The 16,030-nt window shown below is 52.6% G+C and overlaps 2 protein-coding genes across 3 annotated transcripts in view; one reads left to right on the plus strand and one right to left on the minus strand.

The window, feature by feature from the left end:
• Nucleotides 1–11,985, plus strand: part of ATP6V1C2 (ATPase H+ transporting V1 subunit C2) — a 57,505-nt gene extending 45,520 nt beyond the window's left edge. The window contains exons 7-14 of one of the 2 annotated variants that reach the window (XM_032172208.2): nucleotides 358–456; nucleotides 1,092–1,160; nucleotides 3,321–3,413; nucleotides 3,511–3,604; nucleotides 6,209–6,346; nucleotides 7,196–7,293; nucleotides 10,796–10,928; nucleotides 11,767–11,922. In XM_032172208.2, coding sequence (XP_032028099.1) covers nucleotides 358–456; nucleotides 1,092–1,160; nucleotides 3,321–3,413; nucleotides 3,511–3,604; nucleotides 6,209–6,346; nucleotides 7,196–7,293; nucleotides 10,796–10,928; nucleotides 11,767–11,856 — 814 coding nt within the window. In that variant the 3' untranslated portion in view covers nucleotides 11,857–11,922. Of the gene's footprint in view, nucleotides 1–357; nucleotides 457–1,091; nucleotides 1,161–3,320; nucleotides 3,414–3,510; nucleotides 3,605–6,208; nucleotides 6,347–7,195; nucleotides 7,294–10,795; nucleotides 10,929–11,766 lie in introns of both variants that reach the window. The other variant, XM_032172209.2, reaches the window with a different exon arrangement.
• The window catches only part of PDIA6 (protein disulfide isomerase family A member 6), a 28,355-nt gene continuing 24,303 nt past the window's right edge, over nucleotides 11,979–16,030 (minus strand). The window contains exons 11-13 of the mRNA XM_032172207.2: nucleotides 15,854–16,012; nucleotides 13,515–13,611; nucleotides 11,979–12,911 (exon numbers count right to left, since the gene is read on the minus strand). Of these exons, the coding sequence (XP_032028098.1) occupies nucleotides 12,843–12,911; nucleotides 13,515–13,611; nucleotides 15,854–16,012 (325 nt within the window). The 3' untranslated portion in view covers nucleotides 11,979–12,842. The remainder of the gene's footprint in view (nucleotides 12,912–13,514; nucleotides 13,612–15,853; nucleotides 16,013–16,030) is intronic.

Here is a 16,030-nt window from a genome sequence, read left to right on the forward strand (position 1 = left end):
ACCCGAGGCCCCCCTCCCGTAGCAGCTGTGGCTGGCACCAGGGCAGCGCAGGTCACTGAGGTGTGAGATTCGGCAGCCCCTTGGGTGACGGGTGATAGCACCTGAGGCCCTGCCAGCCTTCCTGTCCCTAGAGGGGAGGAGGCAGCAGCTTGGCCCCAGCACAGAGCCTGGCCCTGGGGTTGGCGGGGAGCAATCATTGCTGAGAATTGCTGGGTTCTCTTAGGCTCCAGCATCCCTGGCGCCCACCCTTCCTTGAGAACTGCCCCCAGCCCCAGCGCCTGGGTGTGGGTGTGTGTGGGGTCACTGTGTCCCTTTCTGCTCACATCTTTCACACCCTTTGTTCCACCTGCCTTTTAGGGGGAACCTCTTCACCCGGACACTGAGTGATATTGTGAGCAAAGAGGACTTCGTGCTGGATTCTGAATATCTCGTTACGCTTCTGGTCATTGTCCCCAAGTGAGTGCTGGGCGAGTGAGTGTGTTGGCCTGTGCTGGGCGATCACGAAGGAAACTGGCCCTGCCCAGTGGAGAGGAAGGTGGGCCCGTTGGTGACTTGGGTGGTGTGGACGAGGACGCTCCCTGCCCAGCCCCAGTTCTTGGGAAGCAGTCATTCCTTCATGGGGCCCTGCTTGTGGCTGTGTCAGCAGGGACAGTGGTTGGGTGATAGTGGTTGTGGCCACGATAGAAGCAGCCATTTATTGAGCGCTTGCTAAATACCCAATGCGTGGTCGACATTATTTTGTTTCGTCCTCACCAAAGACCTGGGAAGTCTGGTGATTCCCATTGTCCTGAGGCTGGAGAGGTCGGTTAGCTTGTCCAAGGTCACACGGGGCCCAGATTAGATGGTTATTAGTGAGCCCCAAGTGTATCCATAGCTCTTCACAAAGGGACTTCTGTGGGTACCCTGTGGAGGCTAGGCAGGGGATTCCCCATGGGCACAGCAGGCCCTCAGAGGAGGTTAGGGCTCCCTCTGACCCCATCCCTGCTCACCTTCAGGCCCTCAGGAAAAGGGTTATGCAGCTTCGTAGGCACTCAGGACATCCAAGAGCCTTTTCTACAAAAAATCACGTTAACGATTCTGTGTTCTTGCAGACCAAACTACTCACAATGGCAAAAAACCTACGAATCTCTCTCAGACATGGTGGTCCCTCGATCAACCAAGTAAGTGAGACCCCAGCTTGGTCCCAGGGCCCCTGGGGTGCATGTGTGGGTGCTTCAGGGCACCCAACCACCAAACATGCCCCGAGGGTGTGAGGCCCCCCAGCCCTCCACACCTGGGCCCTCTCCTGTCCCTTGGCCTGGAATTCTGTCAGGGTCGCACACCTTGTCACATGCCAGAGTGCCTTCCTCTTTCAAAACTTCACTTCCCTGCCCCTGCCCTGGGAAGGCTGCCCTGGCCCCACCTGGCCGAGCAGCCTCTCCACGCCGTTGCCTTTGCTGCATTCTGGCTCTGCGTTCTCGGCTCAGCGTCAATTCTTCTCTGCCAGAGGGGGAAGCCAGCCCTGGCCTGAGCGGCTGCCCAGTGAACGGCCACAGCAGGAGCTGGGAGAGAAAGCAGCCTCAGCGTGTGGCCTGTGGGGGCCAGAGCAGGAGTGGCCAGTGGGCCCTGTCAGAGTGACAGGAGGAGAGCCGGTTACAGACTGTGTCTATCACGGGACACTGCATGGCAGGGGAACCAAGGATGCTGGGCCCTGTGTGTCAGGAGGGATGAAGGGGAAAGGCAGCTGCAGATGAGCAGAGAGTCTGAACTGAATGTGAAATGGGTGTGACTCAGGCACACACAGGTGCACAGGGAATTATGGGGATGGGTCATGGGGAGGAAGGCCACGCTTAGGATGTTAGTGGCTCAGGATGGAGTGAGTGGCACATAGTGGGGTAGGGGCATGTGGGCTTTCACCTGCTGGAACTTTGGTTTTGGGTGGCTGATCCAAAGCTGCATGTTTTCCTTTTTTTGAGATAGAGTCTCACTCTGTTGCCCAGGTTGGAGTGCAGTGGCACACGAGCTCAGCTCACTGCAACCTCCGCCTCCCGGGTTCAAGCAACTCTCCTACCTCAGCCTCTCAAGTAGCTGGGATTATAGGTGTGCACCAACACAGCCAGCTAATTTTTGTATTTTTGGTAGAGATGGGGTTTCACCGTGTTGGCCAGGCTGGTCTCGAACTCCTGACCTCAGGTGATCCACCTGCCTCAGCCTCCCAAAGTGCTGGGAATACAGGTGTGAGCCACCACACCCAGCTTGGTACTCATTTTCCTCTATACCTTTTTGTATGGCTGAAATGGTTTGTAATTTGAAGAGGTTTTAGAATGCGCATCAGGCAGCCAGCCTGTTCATCTGACTCCCCACACACAGAACTCCCGGTGCAAGGCCTCTGCCCTGGGGCCCCTGCTGGGGGACGGGGCTCTCCCAGGGCTACGAGATGGCAATCGGGATCTATGTTGAAGGGTGCAAGGAACAGGACAATCACAGCCCGAGGTTACAGGGGAGGCAGGGAAGAGGAGCAAGGCTCTGGAAGCCGGTGTGCTGGCAGGAGCATTCACTGCTTTTAAAGGCCAAGCACCGGGGATCCTTGCCAGGACCAGCTGCTTTGGTAGGTGGCCTGACCTCCCAGACCAGAGCCTCAGGCCCTCCATTGTCACAGGCCACCTGAAAGCCTGCACAGATGACTCTGGAAATACCTGGAGTCTGGGGGCAACCCCTATGGGCATGGGCTCTGAGAAATAGGAAGGGTGACCCCGCCAGCATGCCAGCGTGCTGTGAGATCGTGTCTGGGCCTGAGGGCTCCCACTTCCAGTCTTCTGGCCAATACGACTCAGAGATGCTTAGACTCCTGGCCCCAAGAATTCCTGAGTTGCTAGAGACAGTGGCCCCAGTGGTCCTGTGTTGAGACATGCTTGGGAGGCTGTGTCCTATTAGGACTTTGTGACATCGGAAGTGAAATGGACCTTGTAAGATAGTTTCCACCACTCTGCTTCACTATTGGGCAGCACGTCAGAGCCAGGCACACCCTGTGCCAGCTGCGGTGACGGAGGCCCAGGAGGGCTTGGTCTCTCGGGAATTTGATAAGCAGGAGCTAAAGCCCAGGCCCCTGCACTCCCTGCACCCGAGCCCCCTGAGGCCTTAGCCTGGAGGGGTGTGGACGGGGCAGGAGGGAAGGGCAGGCAGCCAGGGGTTAGGAAATCTCAGGGAGTGTCCTTGGTTCCCCAGCCGTCAGCTGCTGCCACGGACCGCAGGTGCAGGCCACCAGGCCCTGGGGCCTCTGAGCCCCACTCCCACACAGGGCCTGGCAGTGAATCCAGCCAACAGATGCTTCTCTCCAACAGACTCATTACTGAGGACAAGGAAGGGGGCCTTTTCACTGTGACTCTGTTTCGAAAAGTGATTGAAGATTTCAAAACCAAGGCCAAAGAAAACAAGTAAGGGTGTTCCGGGTTTGGTTCATCTCCCGCTGCGGGGGGTCTCTGCCCCTCTGGAAAGCTTCTGAGTGAAAGCCCATGGTTTGCTTGTTTTAAGGTTCACTGTTCGTGAATTTTACTATGATGAGAAAGAAATTAAAAGAGAAAGGGAGGAGATGGCCCGATTGCTGTCTGATAAGAAGCAACAGTATGTAAGTATGTGATTGAGCAGCCCCTCCCACCCCTACCTGGTGGCCTGGGGATAGAAGAGTCCTCCCAGGTCTCCAGCTCTCCCTCCTCCCTCTCATTGTCCCCAGGCTCCTGGGCTCACACCACGGGGACCGTCTGTTCTCCTGGGACGCCTGAGCAGGGTCTGGGGGGAGGGGTGATGAGCACAAAGGAGCCCGGGCGGTGGAGCTGGGGGCAGGAGCTGGGGGCTCCCAAAGTGCTGGGATTCCAGCCCGAGCCAGCGCTTTCCACATACACAAAGGAGCCCAGGCGGTGGAGCTGGGGGCGGGAGCCAGGGGCCCGCCCGAGCCAGCGCTTTCCACATACGTTCTCACTGGTCCCGAGCACCGGCCTGCCAGGAAGGGGTTGCTAACTCCACAGTATGGATGAGAAACTGAGGCTCTGAGAGGCAAGCTGGCCAGAGGACCCTGCCAGGCCTTCCTGGGACTGAGCGAGGCACGTGGGCTCCAGGCGGGAGCATCTGTGTGCAGGGTGGGCAGTGCTGGGCCTTGGAGATTGCAGCCGTGAGGTTTCCAGGGCGCCACTAGCCCCTGTATTTACCTCCCGTGTCCTTAGCACGGAGAGGGTGCTTAACTGGAGACTTCCAACCACAGCCACTCAGAAACCCTTCATGGAGGAGGACAGCTTAGCTCACCAGGGAGCAAAACTAGATGCTTGCATGTGAAATGTGAGCAGGAGAGCTTTGGGAAGGTCACTCCATCGCTCTGGGAAGTGAGCACCTCCCCTACTCAGGTCCTCCTGCTGCAGTGCTGGGCTAGGCCGGGCAACTTGGAAGGAGCCTGTCTGGGTGGAATGTTTTTGGGCCCCTTCTTCCTCGTGCCCACCAGGGAAGGTTCCGTGGAGCACCTTCCAGTCCAGCCTCTAGTGACGGGGCGGGAGGAATGAGTAGAAAGTTCTTGAGGCCTTTGGGGGAAAGTCGCTGTGTGAACACAGCACTGTGAGGACCTCCGTGGGGAGGAGCGCCGTGGCCACGGGCAGGCTGGGAGTGCTCCCAGTGTCCGTGCTGCCAAGTGTGTGCTCTGGGCTCCTGGGGACCTGGCCGTCTGTCAGCAACCTTTTCGCAGGGACTGGGGATGAGCAGCCACCCCGTCACAAGCGAGCCCAGCCATGGAGCCCCCATAGTGGGGTTCCCGGAGCCCCTCTGCTGGTCTGGTCTGTTTCCCTTTAGGAAGGAAACAACAGCTGATAATATAAAAGTTTATATAGGGATTTTTCACCCTCCTCCCCTGAAATAGAAGCACAGGGCGCTCACACGTGTGTGTGTGTGTGCGCGCGCATGAATGGTGTGTATGTGGACATATGTGTGCGTAGCAAGTGAGACACGCCTCAGAGCCAGACGCTGCTGGGCTCTGGCTGAGCCTGCGGGGAGGGCGTCCCCTCCTGAAGACGAGGGGCCAAGCTGGAGCAGGGGACCCCCGGCCCTTTGGATGCTCCAGTCCTCAGAGCAGGGCTCACAGACCCAGACACCAGGCAGGAAAGACTTTCCCCCGTGAAAGCTGAGCTCCAAAGTGTTTTCTTCCTTAGCCTCAGCTCACCTGAAACCCTCGTTACCTGGGCACGCCCCGGCTATTCTCTTTAGCCAGGATTTTTCCCAGCTTGATTCAGTCCTGGTCCCAACCCCCTGCACCGTATCTCTGGACGGGGCTAGACCATGGCAGCCTCCACACCAGGGAGGCCCTGCTGGGGGACAGGTGGCAAAGCAGGGCCTTTGGCACCCACCTGGGCACTGGCCCAGGCCTGCCAGACCCCCGGGGAACAGGGTGACACACAGGAGCCTGGTGCCTGCCACGTGGGGCTCAGGTTGCCAGCTGGCGTATTTTACATGGCGTAGCCTTCGCCCACACTGCCCTCGGGGCCCTGCCACGGTCTCTCTGTGGGCGGGAGGTGGAGGCAGTCTCAGCTTGGGTCAGTCCCACTGGCCTCCTGAGAATCTGGCCCCCTCTGACCTATCTAGAAGTGCATGACCAAACAAACGTCTTGTATCCTTTTTGTCACTCAACCAGAGGGACAGACCAGGCCCTGGGGTTTGAGTGTACTTTGAGAGCAGAGTGGGATGTCCCTGTGTTTCCCACCTGTTGGCAGAGACAGAATGGGAAAGGGTGAGTGTCCTAACCGCATGCCCAACTCATCTCCTGCACTCTGCATGCCGAGGTGCCCCCCGAATGCCAGGAAGGCATCTGTGGCTGGGCACGGTGGAGCCACCTTGACAGAGAACAGAGAGCTGTTTCCACTAATGCCTCCCGGTGCTGTCCTGGTCGGCCTGTGATGGGGGTCCTGGCCGAGCCCAAGCAAGGGGAGGGGGCTCAGGACTGACCCCTCTGCCAGAGATCGGCTCTGTGCTTGGAATGTGCAACCCAAAGACCTTAACACTGCCCTTCTCTCTGCCTTCACCACTCCAGGAGCCCGGTGGGCACCTACCACATCTCTAGTCTAGCCAGCACGCGAGTCCCGAGGGTGGGCCTGAATTCCTGAGCTTGCTCTCGCGTGCCTTTCAGGCGATGAGAATGATTTATTTGTTTGTGATGCATGTTTGCTGAAAGATTAATAAATCATTTCTGTGCCTTTAGCAAACTTCCTGTGTTGCTCTTAAAAAGGGATCATCCACCTTCCCGGACCACAAGGTTAAGGTAACCCCGCTAGGTAACCCTGATAGGCCCGCTGCGGGGCAGACCGACAGAGAGAGAGAGAGTGAGGGCGAGGGTGAGGTAAGCAACGCCCCGGGAACCCCGGGGTCCCTGGCTCGCATCTCCTCGCCAGCTCAGGCGCCTTCTGGGAAAATGAATCCTTGCATTTTTCTGTTCTCTAATATGGCTTTTGAGGTCTTAAATTTGAGGAGCTGGAATCTTGCCTTCCTCCTAATCTGCAGGGCCTCTTTGGAGCTGCCCCCGCCAGCAGTGAAGGGTGCTTGTCGGCCAGGGCACCTCTCCCCGGGCGCCTGGCTGGAGGTGGCTGGAGCTGGGACGGGCAGGGCCCTGGCTGGGGTGGTGGTTGGCAGCTCAGCTCTCCTCCCTTGGCTGCCCTTGCTGAACCCACCCCTGACCTTTGTGGGCAGTTGCAGTGTCAGGCGGGAGCTCGGAGCTCTTGCTCCAAAACTCTGAGCTCCCAGGAGGACCTGCCACACCAGCATCAGTGGCTGCTGCTGTGGCCACGTGAGGTGGGGCTGTGAGGGGAGGTGGCTGCTGTGGATGATGCCAGGACCCTGGGGGCAGAGCCTCTGGGAAGGTGGGCTCCCTGGCTGCGCAGTGTCAGGCAGAAGCCCCTGGCTGCCTGCTGAAAGCCCTGAGGTCAGGGGCTGCCCAGCTCCCCGTGCTGCAGTCTGTGGTGGCCCCGTGCATGCACCGGGTGGCTGGCCCGCTGAGCTTCCCTGGCACCAGGTGCCCTGGATCTCAAGGTCCTGAGCCTGACCCAGGGCTGGTCTGACCGACTCTCTGCTTCTGGCTCCTGGGCACTTCTTCTCAGCTCAGGGCGTGCTCTGTCAAAACCCAAGTTCTTTTTTTGGCTCTGTGTCAGGCAGGGTGGTCAGCAGGGGTCACCTGGCTCTTCTGTCCTTGCAGGGTCCCCTGCTGCGCTGGCTCAAGGTGAACTTCAGCGAAGCCTTCATTGCCTGGATCCACATCAAGGCCCTGAGAGTGTTTGTGGAGTCCGTGCTCAGGTGCGTGGCAGCGATGCCCCGGCTGGGGCTGTCCTGAGGATGGGCAGGGTCTGGGGGAGCTATCGGGGTGCCCCAGCTCATGCCTTTTCTCCATCCTCCACCTGTCTCCTTTCTGTGACTGTGGCTGTTGGCAACACGCTCAATTCCGAGTCAAGTACACCCTCCCCTCAGCCCTGTGTCCCCTGCTGTCTGCTCCCTCCGTTCCTGCTACACTTGGGGCAAGTGTCATCTTGGTTCTCCCCAGCTGCCCTACCCGCATGCCCTTGTGGACCCTCTGGCTGGCTCCTGTCCCCACCCTTGTGAAGCCTGCAGGGCCCGAGTGGCTCCTGGAAGGTGTTGTCGGGCTGCCTCCGGCCTCAGCCTGGAAGCCCCACCCCTCAAGGCAGTCCAGAGAGAAAACCAAAACCACACCAACAACAAAGCTTATTTTGCCTTTTTTTTTTTTTTTTTGAGATGGAGTTTCACTCTTGTCGCCCAGGCTAGAGTGCAATGGCGTGTTCCTGGCTCACTGAAACCTCCACCTCTCGGGTTCAAGAGATTCTCCTGTCTCAGCCTCCCTAGTAGCTGGGATGACAGGCGCCCGCCACCACGCCCAGCTAATTTTTTTGTATTTTTAGTAGAGACGGGGTTTCGCCGTGTTGGTCAGGCTGGTTTCCAGCTCCTCCTAACCTCAGATGATCCACCCACCTTGGCCTCGCAAAGTGCTGGGATTACAGGCGTGAGCCACCATGCCCAGCCTTTGCCTAATTAAAAAAAAAAAAAAGGCTCTTGTTATGGACTGTTGGGACCAGCCTGGCCAACATGGTGAAACCTCACCTCTACTAAAAGTACAAAAATTAGCCGGGTGTGGTGGCGTGGGCCTGTAGTACTGGCTACTTGGGAGGCTGAGGTGGGAGGATCACTTGAGTCTGGGAGCCGGAGGTTGCAGTGAGCCGAGATCGCGCCACTGCACTCGAGCCTGGGCAACAAGAGAAACTCAGGCTAAAAAAAAAAAAGCTTCACCTGGCAATTCTAGGTAAGCAGAGTGAATAAAAATCTCCTGTAATTTTAATTTTAACACCAGGAGAGAACACTGCCAGCGTGCCAGTGGGTGCCCTTTTAGGTGTAGGGTTTGTTGGTTTTTTATGAATAGATATGTAATTCTCACAGATTTTTATGAAAGTAGAATCAGAGAAGAAACGCCTTTGAAGGCCACTTTTCTGCCCTGTGTGGCTGCATCCTGCGTCGTGGAGTGCTGCGCACTGCCTGCTGCTCTGACTCGCAGCCTCCTGGGCTCCTCCAGCCCCTGGGGCCCTCTGTGTGACCTTCCAGACCCCTTCCCCGCCTGCACTGAGGAGCTCCTCATCCCTCCCTGCCGTCCCCCTGGCTGATGTCCCCTACTTTCCCTCGTTTTCCTGCCCATGTTCCCTGGTCTCCAGGTCCTGCCATCCGCCTGCCGTAGGCTTTACCTGGGTAACTGTCTCATCTCCCCTCCTGCACCCCTTCCTCTGCTTCCCCGTTTCTGCCAGTGGCCTCCTCATCCTTCCCCTCATCAGACCCCAAACTTCAGGGTCAGTTTAGACACCCCTGACAGGCCCGGTCCACTCCGCCTTTGCACTCTCTCTTTCACGGGTCTGGCCCCACCGGCCTGGCTGTTGCCATAAGCCTCCTCTTTGTTCTTGGCCTCCAATTCACCTTCCATGTGGCTGTCAGTGTGTGGTCTGTCCAGATACAGATCTGACCTTGGTTCCTGTTTCTTCTGCCCCGCACATGCACCACACCCACACCTGTACCCATGCGCACCTGTGCACGCCCATCTCAAAAGCCTGTACCGACACGGATGGCAGCATTGGGTTGGAGGGTGTACCCGGCTCCTGGGAGTGTTCTAGCCATCTATAGTATACGTGGCCCCAGATCAACCCTGCCCGGCTGAGAAGTCGGTTGCTCTCAGGCCTAACAGTGAAGCCTGTCCATGCCTTCCAGGATGCGCATTTGCCCAAGAAAGAGGTTGAGACTGACGGGCCAGCCACTCCTGGGGTCTTTTTTTTTGAGACGGACTCTTGCTGTCGCCCAGGCTGGAGTGCAGTGGCACAATCTCAGCTCACTGCGACCTCCACCTCCCAGGTTGAAGCAATTCTCCTGCCTCAGCCTCCCCTAGTAGCTGGGATTATAGGCGTGCGCCACCACGCCCAGCTAATTTTTGTAATTTTAGTAGCGACGGGGTTTCACCACGTTGGCCAGGCTGATCTTGAACTCCTGACCTCAGGTGATCCAGCCTGTCTTGGCCCCCCAAAGTGCTGGGATTACAGGTGTGAGCTACTGCGCCTGGCATGGTGTCTTGTTCTGGGCAGAATGGAGAAGGCATTAGCAGGACGGGTGCCACAGAGACAGGACAGGGCCAGAAGGGCTCAGAGGCTGAGGAAAGGTTAAAGGCTGGAGTGTATGTCCATTAAGGACCTAGGGTGCCTACCACCCACCACAGCGAGCACAACAGAGGGAGGCCTCTCCCTCAAGCCAGGCTGCTGGGGGAGGAGCGCTTTAAGCTTAGACATGTCCTAGATGAATAAGCAACCTCCAGCGCAACTTGGTAATGACTGTGGTGGAATTAGCCCGGCGTGGTGGTGGCGGGTGCCTGTAATCCTAGCTACTCAGGAGGCTGAGGCAGGAGAATCGGTTGAACCCAGAAGTGGAGGCTACAGTGAGCCCAGATCGCACCATTGCACTCCAGCCTGGGTGACAGAGATAGACTGTCTCGAAAAAAAAAAAAGAAAGTAAAACCTTAGTAATATTAATAGGTCCTGCTCCCAGGACTTATTTTTACGGCAGACCCCAGTCTGAACAAAGCACAGTACTAGGTGAGTGGAAGGGCGTGTAAAAATGGATTTCACATCAAGGCCTGGGGATCCCGAGGAAACACAGGTGCTAACTACTGAACATCCGATCCTTTGCTCTCTGAGTATAAAAATACTTCAACAATCACAAAATGTTTACCATTTACAGCACTTGCTGTATTTTGTGTGGGCTAACACCCCAGGAATAGCTCATCCCAAGAACTGGTTTTAAATGCGCTCAGGCATACAACTAGGTATGTTAAAAATGTTTTCTATCTACCCAAAAACTCAGCGAAAATAGTAACAATCTTGATAAACCAGATTTTTGCCTCTCCTTTAGTGGAGAAAAACAGCCAAGCTGGGTTTTAGACAAATGCCTTGGAGTCCGAATGTTCAGTCCAACTACCTGCATTCAACTTGAGCACGCACCATGGAATGGTCACTCATGGCCAGAGGGGTGACCTCCTTTGCTCTGTAGTTGAAAACTAGCTATCAGAAGGGGGTTAGCAAATTCTAGACCTTTTTCTATCCAGAGATCACTGCTGACCCAAGGCATTTTGCTCGAGGTTGACTTTATGAAGCTGTGTTGGTTGAAGCTTTTCGTCCTCGGAATGTACTGTTTTTCATCAGGTTCCTTCTATCCGTGTTTGCATTTGGAGTGGTGAACTGACACATTTTGTCTGTCTGAAAAGGTACGGACTACCAGTGAACTTCCAGGCAGTGCTCCTGCAGCCGCATAAGAAGTCATCCACCAAGCGTTTAAGAGAGGTTCTAAACTCTGTCTTCCGACATCTGGATGAAGTAGCCGCTGCAAGTATACTGGATGTAGGTATCCAGAAACAGCAGTATTTCTACAGTAAGCTCAGCACCTTACTGTAGAATGGGAGATACTTTCAAAAAACTGGTATCTGCCTGTAATCCCAACACTTTGGGAGGCAGGCGGATCACTTGAGGTCAAGGGTTTGAGACCAGCCTAGCCAACATGGTAAGACCCTGTCTCTACTAAAAAACACTTGGGCTGGGCACAGTGGCTCACGCCTGTAATCCCAGCACTTCGGGAGGCTGAGGCGGGTGGATCACGAAGTCAAGAGATCGAGACCAACCTGGCCAACATGGTGAAACCCTGTCTCTACTAAAAATACAAAAATTAGGTGGGTGTGGTGGTGTGTGCCTGTAGTCTCAGCTACTTGGGAGGTTGAGGCAGGAGAATTGCTTGAACCTGGAAGGTGGAGGTTGCAGTGAGCTGAGATCACGCCACTGCACTCCAGCCTGGCGACAGAGCAAGACTCTGTCTCAAAAAAAAAAAAAAAAAAAAAAAAAAAAAAAAAAAAAAAATTAGCCAGGAGTGGTGGTGCATGCCTGTAATCCCAGCTACTTGGGAGTCTGAGGCAGGAAAATTGCTTGAACCTGGGAGGCAGAGGTTGCAGTGAGCTGTCCAGCCTGGGTGACAGACTGTCTCAAAAACAAAACAATTTGTCAGCCTGTTATGAAAATCTACATGTCATACACATTAAAGCACAGCAAGGAGAGGGTTGGAGGGGGTGGACCACAGCTACGCAGAGCAGAATGTACGCTCAGTGCCTGGTGAGCTTCCTCAAAAATTAAAGGGTAAGACAGGAAACTAGTTTATGCACTTAGAGCATTACCATGTCTTCTTTTGTAGGCATCTGTGGAGATCCCGGGACTGCAACTCAATAACCAAGATTATTTTCCTTATGTCTACTTCCATATTGACCTTAGTCTTCTTGACTAGAAAGGCCAGCTGGCACCTCTGTCTCATGTTCGTGCAGACTATTACAGATGCCTCTTTAGCCAGAGAATGGTTCAAATGTCTTACAGAACTAAGATCTTTTTCAGAGAAATTGCTCACAAAAGTTAGTGACAGTTGTATTTATTTTTTTAAGTTACAATAAAACGCTCTCAAGTCCTTCGAATGTTCTAACAAATTCAAAACTTCATTTTCTAAATGTTTTACATAAATGTGAACTACCTGTTCGCATTGGTAACCTGCTGCTCTATTTCATGTCTTAATGGCTATTTTAAGGTTCATAACAACATAGAAAGCCTTGAACTGTATAACCAGCTAGAATCCTTAATAATTAATTAGTCACTAGAGACAGCCCAAAGACTAATATTGGGCAGGAAATCAGTTCTCACTGAGCCCAGTTTCCATGTAAAATCTCTGTTGTGGTGGGCACAGATGGCACCATCTGAAGAAAAGAGGTCCTGTTTTTTGTTTAAAAAAGTTTATGGGGAGGAAAGACATCTGCGTATCACTTCAAAACATTGATTTACCGCTAAACATCACTCTGAATTTATGATGTGGATACTAATTTCATACATTTATCGGCATTGTCCAAAATATTTTATTCTTTAATGGAAAAAGCCATTAATATTCAAATGAAGGAATCACATTAGAAAAACCCATACATAAGAAACAGCCTCCAAGAACATTCAAGCAGCAGTCCAAAAATGTTTTGACAGCCAAGTTTTCTTCAAAATATTATGTGACAGAATACGATTCAATTCACCGGCTAGAACAATTCATAGAATTTTTCAATGTTTTCTTGAGATGCAAAAGTTCACTGTTGCAGTGTTTTCAAATGACCAATCAAGTACTACTTCTTGGTTAAAAGGCCACTGGTAGAGTCATCTGATTGTAGAGAATGTCCCTTCACTGCTGGAAAAATCCACTGGCTCCCAAGAAAAGACAATGGTCTGAAGCCTCTGTTGTGGCTCTCACAACTCATCCTTCCCTAAGTCATCAAGCTCCACATCGCTGAGGTCAATGTCATCCTCCACGGGAAGCTGGGAGACAGAAAGCCACTGTTAGATCTGCAGAAGGGGACACCCTGGAAGGTCAACATCTCATTTTATAGAAGAGCAACTCTCCAGAGCTACTCCTGCTTACAATCCAGGTTCTCCTCAGTCTGACTCCTACCCTGACCTTCGTACCTATGATTATACGGATGGAAAAGCTAAGAACTCAGGTGAAACATTTCAGTATCACATCACTCACCACTTTAACACTGGAAGCCATTGAACATGTCCTTCTGAGGAGGGTGGGAGGACACAACAGTACAGAAATAAGTGTTAATTTCAAAGCTATCATTTTCTATTTTTCTAAGATAAAGTAAATGAATTCCAGGTTAAATGTTCACTTTAAGGTAATAATCAGGAAAGCAACCTTACTACTGAAATGTATCTTGGCTGTCAAGAGTATCAAATGCCACGCAGCACTTAAACTTGTGATAAAGATGAGGGTCTTCAGAGAAGAACCTCTTAAAAGGCCCACGGGTGCACCAGGGCTGAGGTCTGATGGAACAGACTTGACTCCAGGTGCAGAGATGCACAGGCTCAAGAGAGTAAACCATGACTGCTGCCCGCACAGCCTCCCTCCCGGGCACTCACCTCGCCATCCCTGCCGTCCCAAGGCTCTTTCTCAACGATGGTAGGGAAAGCCCCGCCTCCTACAGGTGCTGTGGAGCCACGCCCAAAAGAGAGCTCCCTTAGGGAAAAATGACCAAAACACACACACACATTTACAAAGGACTACTGGTGCAGAAGAATAAACGACTTTAAAAATAACAGTCTGCCTACTTTGTTTATGCAGAGGCATTTCTTCTCTCTTGCTGCAGTACCTTCCTCAGAAACACCTTGAGAACATTATCTTTTTAATCATGGATAACATTACAACCAGATTCAACATTCCCAACTAAGCCCCCTGCATCAGATAAAGTCAGTTGCTATCAATAAGTTTTTAAAAATAGCAGAGCATTTGCTGAAATACAAATTAAATACATAAATAATTATCAACGTTGATCTAGAACATGGGCTGCCTGTGAGCTTTCTAAGACTGCTGTGAACCTGTACAGAGGGAGCACATCAGCAGTGAGGCGACTGGTTCCAGTGGGCTGGCAGACAGCGGGGTGCATATGTGCATAAACATCAGTACTTGAAACATACCAGACCTGGTGTAATCTGGCTGTTGGGAAACCAGAGCTAGAAATACTGTGGGCACAAATATTTAGAGTTCACCAAACAACTCATAGAATAATGGAGCTAGACTAACAATCTATGGCACCAATGGGCTAGAATAAGCAAACCTATTATTAGAAAAAAAAATTACGAAATATATTTATATTCACATTCTGACTTCATGATTTAATAAATACTACTCTATGACAATCACAAACTTAAGCAGTCCACAAACTTCTTTTTCTTTGAGACCAAGTCATGCTCTTTTGCCCAGGCTGGAGTGCAGTGGCGTGATCTCAGCTCACTGCAACCTCCACCTCCTGGGTGTGCCTCAGCCTCCCAAGTAGCTAGGACTGCAGGCCTACAACACCACACCTGGCTTATTTTTAGTAGACATAAGGTCTCACCATGGTGGCCAGCCTGGTCTCGAACTCCTGGCCTCAAGTGATCCGCCTGCCTCAGACTCCCAAAGTGTTGGAATTACAGGTGTGAGCCACCGTGCCTGGCCCCACAAACTTAATGAAAACACCCCCTTGGCCAGGTGTGGTGGCTCACACCTGTAATCCCAGCATTTTGGGAGGCTGAGGCAGGTGGATCACCCGAGGTCAGGAGTTTGAGACCTGCCTGGCCAACCTGGTGAAACCCCATCTCTACCAAAAATACAAACATTAGCTGGGCATGGTGGCAGGTGCCTGTAATCCCAGCTACTCGGGAGGCTGAGGCAGGAGAATCACTTGAACCCAGGAGGTGGAGGTTGTAGTGAGCCGAGATTGTGCCAGCCCGGACGACAGAGCAAGACTCTGTCTTGGGGAAAAAATAAAATAAAATAAAAAGAAAACACCCATCAACCATATTAACCAACTACAACGAGTGGGAGCTGGGAGGGACGGAGCCACGGTCTGCCCCCAGGCAGAGGCTGAAGCAGCTGATCTCACAGGGCTTCCTCCATGCCTCCCACTTCACTACTCAAGGCAGAGCTGTGACTGAGGCGCCTGACTTTGGAGCCCCCACTCTCCACACAGCACACACACAAACTACTGCGACAAGTAGGAAGACTGGCAGCAAGAGCACTGCAGGCTTTCATGTGCTATTCTTCCTATTCCTTATTCATCACAAGCCTCTCAACTGCCTTTTGTGTGCTGAACATCTCTTATACAGCAGCTAAGAAATGAATGTAGAAGAAAGCAAGAATGGGAAACAAAACCTCTTTAGGTCAATGCCCTGTATTGCCTAAAAGATGATTAGGTGAGCTGAATAGCAGAGCAGGGTAGACAGCTCTGTATATTGGTTTTAGAGTTTTAGAACCTATCATGTCGTTTTGCACATTGTTGGAGTAACATAAGTACACCCATTTTCAAATAAATAACTACATTCCAAAGCCAAGTGCCCAGAAATGGAAACCACATTTATCCAAGGTCAAGATTACAATGCATATGCAGGTGAGGATGGACAGACAGGGCTGCCTCTAGCCCATATGAGACCTTTATGAGAATTAGAAAGAACCCAGGGCCAGATGCACAGAATGGCACACAGGGCGGCCTGAGGGCAGCAATGCTTTCTCCTCATCCAGCAAGCAGAGTATTCCATGGAAAAAAGAACGAACAGGGAGACAATTTAAAAACTCTAATTTATAAACATTCAATTCTCTGGAATTAGTTTGCATTTTAAATTCCATTTATTACCTGGCTTATACATACCTAGTTTCAAATACAAACCTACAACAGAACCAAACAAACAGACAAAACAACAAACAACCTAAGAAAACAAATTACCTGAGAAATTCGTTGATGCCTTGCTCACTGAAGGAGCCTTTTAGCAGAGCAAATTTCATCTTGCGTGCATTGATGGCGGCCATGGCGGGGTACCCAAACCCTCCAATCCCCAACGCGGTCTCAAGTTCAGACTGGGCTCCAGCTTCTGTCCACAGCCACCTAGAAAACCAGACTGGT

This window comes from Hylobates moloch, unplaced genomic scaffold (assembly GCF_009828535.3).
Source record: "Hylobates moloch isolate HMO894 unplaced genomic scaffold, HMol_V3 SCAFFOLD_13, whole genome shotgun sequence".
NCBI classification, from domain to species: domain Eukaryota; kingdom Metazoa; phylum Chordata; class Mammalia; order Primates; family Hylobatidae; genus Hylobates; species Hylobates moloch.